The sequence below is a fragment of the Pteropus medius genome, unplaced genomic scaffold (assembly GCF_902729225.1).
Source record: "Pteropus medius unplaced genomic scaffold, Ma_sr-lr_union100, whole genome shotgun sequence".
NCBI lineage: Eukaryota > Metazoa > Chordata > Mammalia > Chiroptera > Pteropodidae > Pteropus > Pteropus medius.
Genome location: NW_024351729.1, coordinates 6,092,099 through 6,107,428, shown reverse-complemented (window position 1 = coordinate 6,107,428; position 15,330 = coordinate 6,092,099). Strand labels below are relative to the sequence as shown.

The 15,330-nt window shown below is 36.4% G+C and overlaps 1 protein-coding gene across 2 annotated transcripts in view; it reads left to right on the top strand.

Annotated features, from left to right (window-relative positions):
* The window catches only part of HECW2 (HECT, C2 and WW domain containing E3 ubiquitin protein ligase 2), a 318,168-nt gene that overhangs the window by 296,701 nt on the left and 6,137 nt on the right, over positions 1–15,330 (top strand). For both annotated transcript variants that reach the window (XM_039844303.1, XM_039844304.1), the window contains 2 exons: positions 1,913–1,998; positions 3,016–3,128. In XM_039844303.1, coding sequence (XP_039700237.1) covers positions 1,913–1,998; positions 3,016–3,128 — 199 coding nt within the window. The remainder of the gene's footprint in view (positions 1–1,912; positions 1,999–3,015; positions 3,129–15,330) is intronic.

Sequence of the window (15,330 nt, the reverse complement as noted above, 5' to 3'; positions counted from 1 at the left end):
AAGTTAGCAATAGTTCTGAACTTGGAGAGTGAAAAATACAAACTTTAAGTACCCGAATTCATATCATTTAGCAGAATAAACCAAGCTGAACAGATCTCCAGTTATCCATAAATTGAAACAGATTTAAAAAAAAAAAATTTTAAAGTTTGGAGTAAAAAATAACTTACTTTTGTTTTCGCCTGTGCTTGGCTCTCCCAGCTCCTCGCTGTTGCTGTGGGCTGGCCTTGTTCACCCGTTTTCTCTGAAAAGTAGTATTAAATTGCAGTTTCAATTGCTTCTATTTCTGAAGTCCAACTGCTATAATAAGTCTTTCCCAGTTGGCCCAATGAATAATTTATATATGGCCTTGGTTATTATAACTTGCTTAACCAAACTATTTTCACTAACTAGAACACAATTTCTCTAACACATTACATAACTGACATCTTACCATAAATATTATTAGCTCATTTTCCCCCCTAAGTGATTCTAATAGCAATGCTGTTAATCAAAAAAGCCATTATATTTACACAGTATAAACTTTTATTCACATATGACTAATCAAGTACCTATTTCTATGGTTATTGTAAATCTTATCAAATGAAATCTTATCAAATGAAATTGGGAGGAGAGTGCTATGGGTAAAGGGCAGGAAAAGGGCAAGACACCTAACTGCCATGTTTGCTAACCCAACTAGCTGGCCCTGAACGAAGAGGTGGCTCTGCTGCCACTTGCCATATGTTCAGAAGGCAGCTGACACTTTTCAGAAGGAGCAAGACACTTTTGCTCCTCCTCCTCCAAAGGGTTTGGCACAAACAACAAAGGAGAGGTAGAAAAGGACCGGTTCGTAAGATCAGAAAACTTTAAAGCTATAAAGAGCCAATGTACTTATTTTATAGATGGGAAAGCTATTTGCTCAGCACCAAATAGCTAGTCTTTGCCAAAAGGAGAACATGGAGTCTATACATCATCATGTCCAATCTAGTTTTATTTATCTTTCACTTGGATCCCTTTCTTCTCCAAAGGTTAATAAGTATCCCTGATCAAATGGTAAATAACCACTGAAACATGTGAAGAAAAATTTGAAGTAAAATAGTTTCTGCCCACTTTTTATTTTGGACTTACTTCTACTGACTCAAAATTAGAGTAGTTCGTACACATTTACTATGTCAATTGGTTTGAATCACTGTTTGTACCTTAATCTCTGTCAGCCTTCTCTTCGAACTTAATTTTTCTTCATTGAGAGGTTTTGGAACCCACAACTACTACCTTAATACACCTGTGGAATGATACTTTTGACATTTTATTAAATTCTACTAAAGTATAGAATAAAAGTAACATTTAGTTTGATGATTGGGATTTATTAGTTGAAGAAATTAAAGTAATGAAATTGCTTTTCTCTTTTTATTAATAAAAAGTTATTTAAAAATATGAACATTATGTGCAGTTTTAAAATAGTTTGCAATTATGTATTTATTTACATAGTTATTTGATTAATATATGTCTGTTCTTTACCAGAAGCCCTGTGAGGGTCTGTTTCCTTTGCCAATGTACCCCCAAGCTTGGCATAGTGCTACTAAAAAATTATTTCTTAAATGAATGACCAAAAGAGTTAAGCATTTCCAAAAACAGCAATTATATTTTTCAGAAATAATATGGTTGAAATAACTCATTTGTTATTCTTCTCTCCACTGATTTTATTTAGTGACTTCTAAATGGAAACAGAGACCTCTTGGTTTCATTTAGTGTTGTTTTTGTTTGACTTTTGATACTCATACAATCATATTTACAGTGTTATTTCTTAGCCTTAAGTTATAAACAGCCTTTAAAGAAGTAAGACAATGATTTATGTCTGGGGTCTTTTGTCAATGTGTCATGATGGCTTAAGGTAAAAAAGCCATAGTAATATGGGCTTTCATAATTGGTTTGATAGGATATCATGACAATCATATTGTAATTCGGTGGTTCTGGGCTGCAGTGGAAAGATTCAACAATGAACAGCGACTAAGGCTGTTACAGGTAAGATGGCATTAGTTAATCTTTTTAATGCATTAATGTAATTATTGTTGGAATTGCATATTTTTAATAACTGCTAAGTATACGCAATAAATACATCGCATGTTTATCTGCAAATGCGGAATACATTGTTTCCGGATTCTGCAGATTGCATGGTTCTTTGGCTACATCACTTTGCAGAACATCCCCGACCAAATCAAAGCATTTCATTAGAGTTGTGAGGAAGTACCAACTCCAGTCCAAGAATCCCAGGAACAGCCTCTGCCTTCAGGGCAGTCTGGCCCTTTCAGAAAGAGGTCCCGGGGTACTCTGCAAGGCAGCATCCTTAGCAACAGAAAAAGATGATCTTAATTCAGTCCCTTAAGAAGTGACCCAGTTCCTTGATAAAGAGTCCTTTCTTTTCCTCCATATAACTTTCAACAAATTAGAGATAACAATGAAGTTCAAGAACAGTGGAAAAACTAACTCATTTTCTTGTGGTGTTTATAGTTACACAGGGCAATTGCTGGTTGGTTGCAGCTAAAGAGATATCAGACACAAGGAAGCCTTCTGGATGCTCAGGCAAAGCCTTACAAGTAGACTGGGTCCTAACTCCTTTGGATCAAAGATTGGGCCCTCAAATTTGGAGGCCCAGAAATTTTCTTTTTTATTATTCATGATGAGTTGATCAGGAACTGATGCTAACTAGACTAGGTTAATTGATATACCTGCTTTATTAACCTATAATGGAAAATATAGCAGGTTTAAACTTCTAAGCTAGTCAGGATACTTTATCTTCTACAAAACTTTCACATCCCCTTTCCCATTATAATGTACTGTCCTTCCTTGGTATTCTGGTTCTTGGCCAGAATTTTCATCTTGTGGTTATTCCACACCTGTAAAGTTTTATCTTCCAAGCTTTCCCACCAGCAAGCAGCATGCTGCCCGTCCCCAGGAGCTTTGCATGTGGACGATGCCATGCCTTTCTTGGCAGCTGGTCTCTTGGCTTCACCTTCTCTTTCTATTTTCTTGGGTTGATAGTTTGTTACAGGCACATCCAGCATTCCCTATGAAGGATTTGCTTCTCTCCGAGGGAGTAATGGCCCAAGAAGATTCTGTGTGGAGAAATGGGGGAAAATCACCGCTCTTCCCAGGTAAAAAAGAAAACTTTTTTTTTTTGGTCACTGTAGTGTTCTAGAGGAAACCTTTAATCTCTTTCTAGATATTACATTGATTAGTTACTGTTTTTATGTTAAAAGTTTGGGAGAGCAGAAAAAGCTTTTAGGGCGTATTGATCTCTGATTACCTTTCTACATGAGGGATAAAAAGATCTTGGTCATAGTTAAAATACACACATACGTTTCTTAGAATACAAAATGCAACCAAACCAAAGCATTTGTCAGCTTTAATAAAGCAATGTTAGTCATCATACTGTGGCTTCTTATGATTGTGGCTGTAATTTAAATGTTTCCAGAAACTCTAGTTTTAAGTTTATATTAATAACTTTTTAGAATCCCTTCACTAAGGGATTACTGTTGTGGTTTCTAAAAAATATTAAATCAAGTGATCGTGCTCTATACCTCTTTAGCTTATATCATACATGCCTTAATTCCATGTGAATGCCCTCTGCATTGTATTCTCCTTCGTAATAAGATGACACATTTCCTTGGAGTAGAAATAAATTGCTTTACTGATGCTTCTAATATATGTAAGAATATTACCTTACCACCTTAAAGATAAGGTAATATTTTTGAATAAAAATGTGTTTGAGGTTAAATGGAGGTAACTGGAGCTGAAGCAAAAGAAAAGGAGGGAGCAAATGAACAAAAGAGGAATGGATAAAAATTGGTTTTAGAACTCGTTTCTCCATTAACAGTAACAATGTAGAATTCTTGAGGTAAAAAGTACCTCAGCTTGCCTTTCATTTTACTACTAATAAAACTGCAAACTGTAGAGGTTAAAGGATCTTCCTGAGTGATATTCAGTACCCCAAGATGTCATCCTGAGCTTCTTTAAGTACAAACAACTTTGAGAAACCCGTTAACAAGACTTTCTTCTTAGCAATTGCAAGACACTAGTTCTTGAGAATTATGTTCTAAGCATCAACACATGAGAAAAGGGGTGCTGAAAATGCAGATTCAGAAAGTAATGAATAGAGTGAGCTCAGGACTGAGCTCAGTTCTGCGAGCTCAGACTGAGCCTCCTCAGTCACCTTGGGTGCATCTCAATCAGTGAACAGAGGCACTGCATTTAAACTGCATACCTAATGTTCCAAATTCGGGACACTATAATTTCATTATTTAAAGAACTATTATATTTTATTTATGCCTGAATTATGTTCTTTTCCCCATAAACATATATTTGTGTCTCAAAAGCAGATTCACACTGAGTGGGCCTTTCGCCCTTTTGAGAAACTCAAGGATTAGCATCAAGGAGGCAGCAAGGGACAGATTGATTGTGCCACTTTTCTCTTGAAATCTGTTTTTGTAAATATTTACTTTTGTAAAGTAGATGGAATAAACTGTAACAGTAAGAAGATAGATCTGTTGTTCATATTTAATCACTGCAATTTTCACCAAACCTGGTAAGCAGAGAAAGGCGGTTTGGTACAGACATGAAACTTTAGCTCTAGAAAGGTCCTTTTTACCTCAAGAATTCTACATTATTACTGTTCTTACTCATAGTGGGGTCTTGGAGAAGTTACTTAATCCTTCTGAGCCCGTTTCCTCATCTACCTTGTAGGTTGGTAATTCTGAGGATTAAATTGAATCATTCATCTAAAACATTTACTGCTGACCCTGGCCATGAGTAAGCATCCAGTTAATGGTTGATGGCTGCCATTATGATTTCTGTCACCATCCACTGTAAAATATATCAGGCAGAAGCATATTGGAAAGAGCAATATTGGAAAGAGCGAGGGTCGGGAGGTAGAAGACCTGGGTTCTAGTCCTCCCTTTGCTACCAGCTAACTCTGGGACTTTGAGGATCAGTTGATCTCTAGACCTCGGTTTCCTCATCTGTAAAAGACCAGGGAGTGGGGAGGTATATTAGGTTTGGTTGAGCAAGAAGTACCACCAACAGGTTGTTGAAGAATCTTGGAGGTCATACTGGATTTATTTTTTTACTTCCCCCAGGGGAGCTCCAGGAAGTTCATATGCTGACTCATTAGAAATAGTGGTGTTCTTCAGTATTGTTGCATACACACAGTTGGGCAACAAGCATTGTTGTTTCTTCCTTTCTTCCTTATGACCTGAGGCTGGTTCTAGATTTTTACTCAGATTATAAAATAGAATAAATAAAGATGTTATGAGGCATATCAGGAAAGCAGACCATGTTCATACCTTGTCTATAACAGGCCCTAAGTTTTCAGGTCCAATAGTAGGAAAGAAGTACTTGGCTATTCTACTTCATGTTAGTCAACTCATATAATCTAGTTAAGAGGCATGACTACAGATACAAGCCCTATGATACACTAGCTATATGACCCTAAACAAGAGCCTAAATCTGTCACTGATGAGTAGGAATAACAATGCCGTGCTCAAGTCGTGTTTGTGAAAAGTGAGTGAGATAGTGTATGACAGCCTCTAGGAATATTAGGTTGTCTTTGTTCCTTTTAAGCTTTTATCCCAAATGTCCTATAAGCCACCATACTGCTGTAATTTTTTAAATGTCCTCCCCACACACAAAAAAGTTCATTTACAGAAAAAAAATAAAAAGAACTTTAATGCGTGACCATATAGTTTCATCAGAAGTTATTTCTTCACTGATAAGATTGTCATCACTCTTTATGAAATGTGGGCATGTTACTTAAGTGTAAGATCTATAAGATTGGCTCTGGTCTAAAGAGATTGTCTTGTGTGACTGAGTCCATTTCTCCTACCATCAAAACAGATACACTGAAGCCATTTTTCCTGCTATTTCCTGATAGATTTAAGTTGCAGAACTGAAGAGCTGGTTTGTCTCAAGTTGGTCAACCTAAATATATTTCTTTTACTTATTAATGAGATGGTGTTTATTTAAAATGTGACATTGTACACACTGGAGACAAAATGGATGGATGTCCTTCTTACTTAAAAAATGTGTTCTCTAAGAAGTCTGGAGTCATCTCAGGTCAGGCATGGCTATACCCTGGTAAGCTGGAGGTGGCTATCTAGGATAAGAGCAGATGGGAGGGCGTCTTGGTCTTTCTAGACATGGATGATTGAAGGCCTTTAACCTAAGCAAGTGTGAGTCTCATTCTTTTCTCAGATTTCCTAGTCTCACTTTGCAGTAGCAGTGAATATAACACTACTTACCATGTGTGCCAAGCAGTGTATTAAAACATGTATGGTTGTCTCTGAAGCCAGTACAAGTTGAAGCCATGGCTATTTTTTTCTCTCTTGTGGTAATAAAGTAACTAGAAACCAAGATGATAAATAATGGTGAAGGCAGACGGGTGTCTCCATGAAGGCTTATAGCCTGAACACATTACTGGACTTCCTCTGCTTCGTGGTTGGTAGTTAGCTCTGTATTTTGCACTTCTGAAGATTTCCTATCCCCCAGTGTTCTGATAGACTTATTAAGAGACAGTAAATTCACTTTATGGCAATTGCTCTTAAACATTCTGAAAAACAGGCTGCTGACATGCCGCCTGGAAAATGCAAAGCAAATCCTTTGTCTCAGCATGGTATAAAGTTTATATGTTTATGTCTGAGGTTCTTGACAAGTAGGATGAGAAGACAGAAGAGTTGGAAAGCAGCAGTCACGATGTTCTTTTTAACATGGGTTGGTTTTGAAAGATAAAAAACAACTTTTTTTTTCATTGTTTTAAACTCTGCTTTTTATTATTATGAAAAGAAAGCTTTTCACAAAAAAATGCCAAGAAGTTAAATATATGTATCAAAAGTCCACTACTTAGATAACTTCTAAACATTTTGTAGTATATGTTTCCACTCATTTTTACTTACATACACACGCACGACACATTTAAAAACAAAATTATAATCATACTGCATACACTGAAACATAATCATACTGCATACAGTTTGTAACCTCTTTTTGTTTACCACATATCACTAGTCATGAACATCTTTCCATGTAATTAAATATTGCTGTATAATCTCACCAGTAATGCAGTTTTTCCTCTTCCAGTACAGAATGACAGGTGCACTGAAGGAAGAAGCCTAGATGACCTTTCTGAGTAGATCATGCCTAAGCTGAGTCCTTGGAAATGAGAAAGAGCCAGCCAGGTGACAAATCAGCAGAAAAGAGTTCAAGCAGCTTCAAGATCCAGAGTCTGAAGGCAGAATAGAGTTTGGCTTGTTTGAGAAACAGCAAGGAGGCTGGTGGCTATAGGTCGGGGGAGAGTATATGTGTTGAGGTTGGATTGGTAGACCAGACCAGGCCACCTACCTGGTAGTCTTTGGCAAGAAGTCTAGATTTCATTCTAAGCCACTAGAAAGTGTAAGCACGGGAGGGAGTGATCTTGAGATTTCAGATGATCACTCTGGTTGCTGGGTGCAGAATGAACTACAGGATGTAGAAAGATAAGCAGGAGTTTAGCCAGCAGGCTGCTTCAGTGGTCCAGGTGAGAGGTGCTGGTATAGTGGTCTAGGGTGATACAAAAAGATGGACCCAAACTAGTTTTCGCTCTTGCGACCAAGAAAAGGGGGATAATCATTTCTTAAATGCTGTAAGGTTTGACACTCACAAACATACACTTTAAAATATGACCTGTGAAACAGGTCTCTAGGACCATTAGTCATATCGACTTGGACTATCCTATTCTTGCCTATAGCAATTAAAATATCTTTCATTCCATTAGATGATTGCAAATTATTTCAGTAGCTCTATTTTTTACATTAATGACTAAAGAGTCTCTTTTTAGACACAGTATGTTTTTATGATCATTTTACTCGCTTCCCAAAGTAAAGACCAATCTAAAAGGTATAGCACATTTAAGGATTTTTAAAAAGATATTACTAGTCATCACGTCCAAGAGTTTTCTTCTCAGAACTGCTCCTTAATGGGTTTTCTTCTATTGGGTTTAAATTCTTACACTTAAAAAGGATGTACTCTTCATCTTTTCACAGGGCCATCTATAGGTGAAGAAGTTACCTTCTTATAAGGAAAAGTTTGAAGAGTTTTTTCTATTAGTTACCCCTGGATGCAGAAATTCCCATTGTGGGAACATTCCATACTGTATTTATAGACCCAGATGCATTTTAACCAAGGTGACCTACTAAGACTTTAGAGTAAGACATTAGTAAATCAAATTCCTCTAACTGGCCTTTAAGTACTCAGTATGCATTTACTATGTGCTAAAACCTTGTGGAAGATGTTAATTGATCTCTAGACATTAAAACACAGAGAGGGAAGTAATAGATGAATAGATAACCAACATCATTGCCACCAAATGGTATATGATGAATGAGTAATGGGGGTAATAAGTGCCATGGAATTCCTTTCCATTGATTCACATAGGACACCTGGTGAGTGTCAGGGGTTGTGCTGTGCCACTGTAGGCTTACACAAATATTTGTGAACTAGTCTTAGCAGGAATTTCTGCTCTAAATCTCATGGTCTAAGAAGGGATTAATGGGGATAGGAGAGAAATTATGAATATTTTAAAAATCATAACAAGTTATATCTTTATTTGTGTTAATAAATCTACCTAGGTTAACAAAACAATCACTGGATTACTTTAATTAAATTTTATTACTGCGTGATTGGTAACTTTGGATTTCTCATGCTGATCATAAGCTCTGAATTTATCATCTACCTCTTACCGATTTTCTATACTTTCTGTCTTCAGTAATGGCACATATCACTATGCACACCCAGTCACTAGCTTTCTTTCATCCTTGGAATAAATGGAAAAGGTCTTTGCATGAACACACCTCACTTCCTGATGTGGCCAGGCCTCTCCATGTGGCTTCAGGTCTAGCCTTGACTCCTGTAACTCAAACTCTTGTACTTCTCAGGTTTCCTGGTGATGTAATGCTTCCTCACACTTTGCGGCAATCTACTGGGAACATTCTTTTCCTTGTTGTTGATCTTGAAAATCCATACACACCTACAGATCCTTCAAGACTTAGCATAAATAGTGTTCTCTATAAAACCTTACCTGACTATGTAGAGTAGACTTGTAACTTATTGTATTATAATTGTTTGTGTGCACAGCCACAGACGGCCTGTATGAATCTTTTGGATTAATTAGACAAAGGTATCTGGTAGTCTTCTGGAGAAATACAGCCCTGAGGTAGGTGAGTTCTCAGTTTGGAGCACAGATTGCACAACATTTAGCAGGTCCCATTTATCTGTATATTTTGCTGCCTGAGTATAAACTCCTTGTAGGCAGAAACCAGACTATTTATTCTCATCTACCAAGGGACAGCTCAATGCCTGACATGCAATATGAGCTCAGTACTTGTTCAATAATGAAGGAATAAATGAAATGTAATGCAAATTGAAAACTTAATTTTTATTCATTTGAGCATTTTGTAAGGGATCAACAAGCATTCGAAATATGGAATCTTCAAGGGGAAAAATAATAAAAGTTTTTACGGGTGAAAGAGCTTGGATTCTGCCTGAACACTCATTGGGCCCTGAATTAGGAGGCCCTGGAGAGCCCGAATAAAGCCCTCTTTGCATACTTCACAGCCCAGCTCTAGGCGGTCTCTGCTCCTTCTGCCAGCATGCCCTGACAGCTAGAACTGCACACACACCTGATTGCCTTAGGGGGAAGGCTGTTGTAAAAAAAAAGATAGGCAAACTTTGGACCTGACAGTTATGTTGGGTCAGGAATACTCACATTTCCAAAGTAATCTTGACATTATAAAGTGATATATTCCAAGATCCCTTAAGATTTTCCAGAATGCCTTTAATTACTTGATGAAGAGGTGAGAATGGGAGTATAGAAAGTGAAACCTGAAGGATTAGGCATTACTGCCGATTAAAAAAAAAAAAAAAGTATTGACAAAGCACTTTCTAAATTATAATGCAAATAAAAAGAGTTTATTAGATTCATATACATTTTATTTCTAGGAGTACATCTGCTGGATAAAACAGGGCCCATGGTTTTCTCTGGATTTTTCTTTGTCTCTCAACTTAAAATCCTGATTGGACTTCTTCTTTGTCTGTTATTTTGAGTTCTTATACGCTACCAAAAATCACTTTTAGAAAAATGGGGAATAAATTAATTTTTAAAAGTGCACACAGAGAGAAATACATTAATCAGTTAATCAATCTATGAAAACTTAGATGTAATTGTAATATTTTGGTTCATTGGATTTGGATAATTCATTTGTCTATCTATAGGAAAGAAGATAGGGTTAGCATGTGACCTGGTTAACATTTGAAGAATCCAGAAAGCACCAAGAGATCTATTAAGTCAGACCAGATGTCTGGAGGGCTTTTAAATCTTCTTTATATTGATGCCAGCTTGATTTCCCAAAGACGGGTTCAGACCTGCCCTCCTTGAGTAGTTCTGGCTGCATAGATCAAAATGAGGTAAACTCATTATAGCCTTTAGTGTGGCTGGCTTTGAAAGATTTGAAAAATGTTCTTTTATGGAGACTGAATAACTGGATGTGCTTTTGCTGCCAATATCAACATAGTCCAAGGGCCCTCCTGTTATTTTCTGCTGGAGTTTTCTTAGGACATGGAATGGGGCGGGAGAAGGGGTGTGAAAAGCCTCAGAGGATTGTGTTTTGTTTTGCTTTTTTTTTTTCTTCCTTGTTCTTGGCTCATACAGCAAGTTGATGGTAAATATTGGGCAATTTATTTAACCACACTATTCCTCAATTTCCTCATTAGCAATGCTGTCTTGTTTATAAGAAGTTTTGAAATTTTTGCAAGCACACAAAATGCTGGTGTGGATAGGCAATGTAGGTATCTTATTTCTAATTCACTTGATATCTTTCCAATAGTGGAGACCACCTGCATCAGACTCACTTGGAGTGACTGTTAAAATGCAGATCCTTAGGCCCACCCCAAACTTTCTGAATTAAAAACTCAGGAGGTACAGCCAAAAATCTCATTGTAAACAGGCTTCTTGGGTGGTGCCAGTACACTCTAATGTATCTCTCTGAGTATGTTTTTTTCCTGGTGAGCCCAAGGTAGAACTAAGCACCTAAAAATCCCCTGGCATCTCCCAGGGTTATCTGGATTTACCCAATTTGGACCATATTCCCTAGAGCTATGGCATATTGTAATTGAATCATTCATTAAAAAACATGTGAAGCTTTATTTTGCTAATCCCTGTCCTTCAAATGTATGTAATTTGGTAGTATTTTGAGGACTAGCAGTTCGCAGTCAGGGGTGGGATGAAATTAACATTCAGGCCTCTAGACATGAAAGCACAGAGCCGAAGAGCAATAGCCTCCCTGCTTTCGGTTTAATATTGGACTTCCCCTAGGAACCCAAGATTGAGATTTTATTCTTAGTTTGGTCACTGATTCAGTTTTGACCTTTGGAAAATCATTTAATCTTTCTGCACAGTTTCCCCCTCCACATTGTATACTCTCTCCATCCTCATGAAACATTTTTTAGGGGAGCTGTTCAGTTTATTCAGAAGCAAAGTTGTAGTATGGTAATGTATGTTATGCAACCAGATGTAAATTAGGAAGCAGTGATAGCCTTAGACTCTGGATCAAGAATGGTGATTATGTCATAACTGAGGAGTATCAAAAAAGATTGTCCAGTCCTTCCCTTTGTGTTGAGAATTGAATCTTTAGAGACGAGAGAACCAGGCTTATGGATTTACCGGATAAGATACAATAGTGTCCACAAAGGGACATGCAGAATTCTTGTTTCTGTGCTCAGAAACCTGGGCACATGATAGGACAACTGATTATACCCAGCTTTGCCCCACTACCTGCCCTTGATAAGGGAGATTCTATTACATCACATTTATCACACTTGCCACTTTTTCTTGGACTGTTTTACTACCTTGAGACCCGTAGTAGTTTTCTATTGCTGCATAATAAATTACCACAAAATTAGCAGTTTAAGACAACACATAATTGTTATATCACTGTTTCTGTGGATCTGGAGTCCAGGCATGGCTTAGCTGGGTCTTCTGCTAAGCATCTCACAAGGTTGAAATCAAAGCGTCAGCTGGACTGCATTCTCATCTGGAGGCTCAACTAGAGAAGGACCCACTTCTAAGCTCCCTTAGGTTATTGGCAGAATCCGTTCCTTGCAGCTGAGCAATTCATGGCCACTTACTTCTTCAGATTCAGCAGCAGTGAGGGTCTCTGACCTCTATATGTTCCTTTAATGGTCTCATCTACTTAGGTCAGGCCCACTCAGGATAATCACCCTTTTGATTAACCTAAAATTAACTGATTATGGACTTTAATAACATCTACAACGTATCTTCACTTTTGCCATAATCCATTGGTTAGAAGTGAGTTATAGGTCCCACTCACACTCAAAAGATGGGGATTATACAAAGGCATGGGTCATGGCAGATCATCTTAGAATTCTGCCTACCACAAGACCACCATGAATTAATATTCGACATTTGACCTAAGTATGTGCAAGCAGTTAATTGGGGACTTCAAACATTGCTATTTATGAATTCTCTTTCCCATATATGTGGCCATTTTATTAATTCTTGGTTAGCTAAAATTAAGCTTAAGTTAAGGGAAAGTATTTGGTTTTTAAGAGGGAAGGAACAGGCCTAACTAGTGTGTGACAAACACATTCACCTATCCTCGTGTCCTGTGCTAAAAAAATAAAACATTAATTAGGGATTATTGCTTACCTAGAGAAAGGGTCATTTGAATTCCTTTTATTTCTTAGTTCATCCAATATGATTTGATTCACAAAAATGAATTCATATATATCTACTCAAGATTACAACTATAAAAGTGAGTTACTCTTTGAAGAGTTCTCCCAAAAGTTGATCTATCACACCCTTTGATTAACCAGCACAAAAGGAAATAATAGACAACAAAAACCTTTTATTAGGTATAAACAAGAGAGATCGCCTTTTCAGCATGTTTCTTATCTTAGCAACACACTGAAGAGAGACAATATATCAGAAATGGATAGCAACTAAATATTACTCTATAAATGAAATGCTTAACTAAATAAAAAAAGTGAATAGGCTGAAAGAGATTAGCAGGAGGAAATTAAACAAGTTAATCTCTTTATTTTGTAGTATTTATACAAATCAATAAGAAATTCTAAAGATTTAAATGATAAATGGACTTCACACTCATTAAGATAACTATTATCAAAACAAACAAAGTGTTGGTGAGGATGTAGAAAAATTGGAACCCTTGTGCACTGCTGGTGGGAATGTAACATGGTGCTGCCACTATGGAAAACAGTATGGCAGCTCCTTATAAAATTAAAAATAGAATTATCATATGATCTAGCAATTCCACTTCTGGGTATATACACAAAAGAATTGAAAGCAGGGATTTAGATATTTGTTCACTAGTGTTCAAGAATAACATTTTTTACTATAGCCAAAAGATGGAAACAACCCAAATGTCTGTCAATGGATGAATAACAAAATGTGATATATGCATACAATGGAATATTATTTGGCCTTAAAAAGAAAGGAAATTCTGACCCATGATACAACATAGACCTGGAAAACATTATGCTAAGTGAAATAAGTGAGTCGAAAGGACAAATATTGTATGATTCTACTTATATGAGGTAACTAGAGTAGTCAAAATCATAGAGACAGAAAATGAAATGATGATTGCAGGAGCAAAAGAGGACAGGAGTGTGTTCAATGGGTAAAATTTTAGTTTAGACAAATGAAAAGTTCTAGAGATGGGTGGTGGTGATGGTTGCAGAACAATGTGAATATACTTAATGCTACAGAACTGTGCACTTACAAATGGTTAATGTGACAAGTTTTATGTGATGTATATTTTATCACAATAAAAAAAAATTAAAAGAAGATAAAGATGTAGATCACAAAACAGGAAATACTACAAGCAAGCTGTCTTAGGGAAAGATGCTCAGCCTTGTTAGTAACCAAAGGAAAAAAATTAAAAATTTTGTTTGAAAGAAGTACCCTCTTTTAGCTAAATGGTATAATTAATATTATATGTCTAACATACAAAGTTTATAATTATATTCAAAACATATTTCATGTCTCTGCTTCTTTCTCCCCTCTCCCTAGAACAGAGATAAAGTCTGTATTTAATATTTTTATTCCACTATTTCATACAAGATAGACTTTAAACCATTCCTAGGACTGTCTTTTAGTATGCTAGTTCAATTTTTTTAAAAGTAAAAGATTTCCTTGAGACCTGAGTTGAGGTTCCAGTGCAAAGAAGGTATAATAAGAATTATATTAAATGCATTCTGAAATAGATTATTATATCAAAAAAGGGGGGGATTGGCAGCAATGGTTAATTAGATGATTTCCCCTCAATATGTCCTAGAGTTTGTAATAACGAGTCGTAAATCCTGAGCCAGTACTACTGATATTCTTATATATTACAGAGTCCCTTCACATTCTTGTTTCTAATAAGCCATGTGGCCACACATCTGACTTATTATCTCTTTGTTATCTCATAATTTCCATGAATCATGATTATCTTTTGGCAATTTAATGAAGGCAGTTAGAGTAAATCTTTTCGATGGTAATGAAATGTAGCTAACAATACATCTCTTATTAGTTGGTCAAACACTATGAGCCAGGCATTGTATTAAGCGTGTTTTTGTCATTTCATTTAATCTTCGTATCCTGAGATGACTGACTTTAGTCTCTTTTTATTGGTAAGAAAATTGAGTCTCAGAAAGTTTTAATAACACTCCAAATCATATAGCTGGTTGTGAGAGCTAGAATTCAAACCCAGGTCTGTTCAACTTTAAACTTCTGATCATCCCACTGTACTGCACTATATCTAGGAATATAATTATATTTATTTCATAAGTATTAAAGTGATTTATAAGAACAAAAACTGAAATGTGACTTTATAAAAATAGCTTATTAATAATCATAGCTTCTAAAATTCTATATGAATTCAGGAGCAATTTTTTAGTCAGAATTGTTTAGCTCCCACAAACAAGCTGTTGTGCATTCAGAATAAAATGCTTCCTATTCCATGTCAAAGTGCAGATTTACTTCCTGATAAGATGCACTATTCGAAGACTATTTTTTATTGTGATTCAGGTGCAAATAACAGGAAAGCATATTTTTTTCCCCTATCTTGGCATAAGGGGAGGTATTTTTGAAAAAAAAAAAAAACTTAATGTAATGATTTAAATGGCCATTATTTTGCATTGTGATTTACGAGAAAACAGATTATAGCACAGGATTCAAAGAAGTTAACAATGGCGTACTGACTTCAACAGGAAAGTCCAGCCAGGGAATTTCCCAAGACACTACGCCATGAG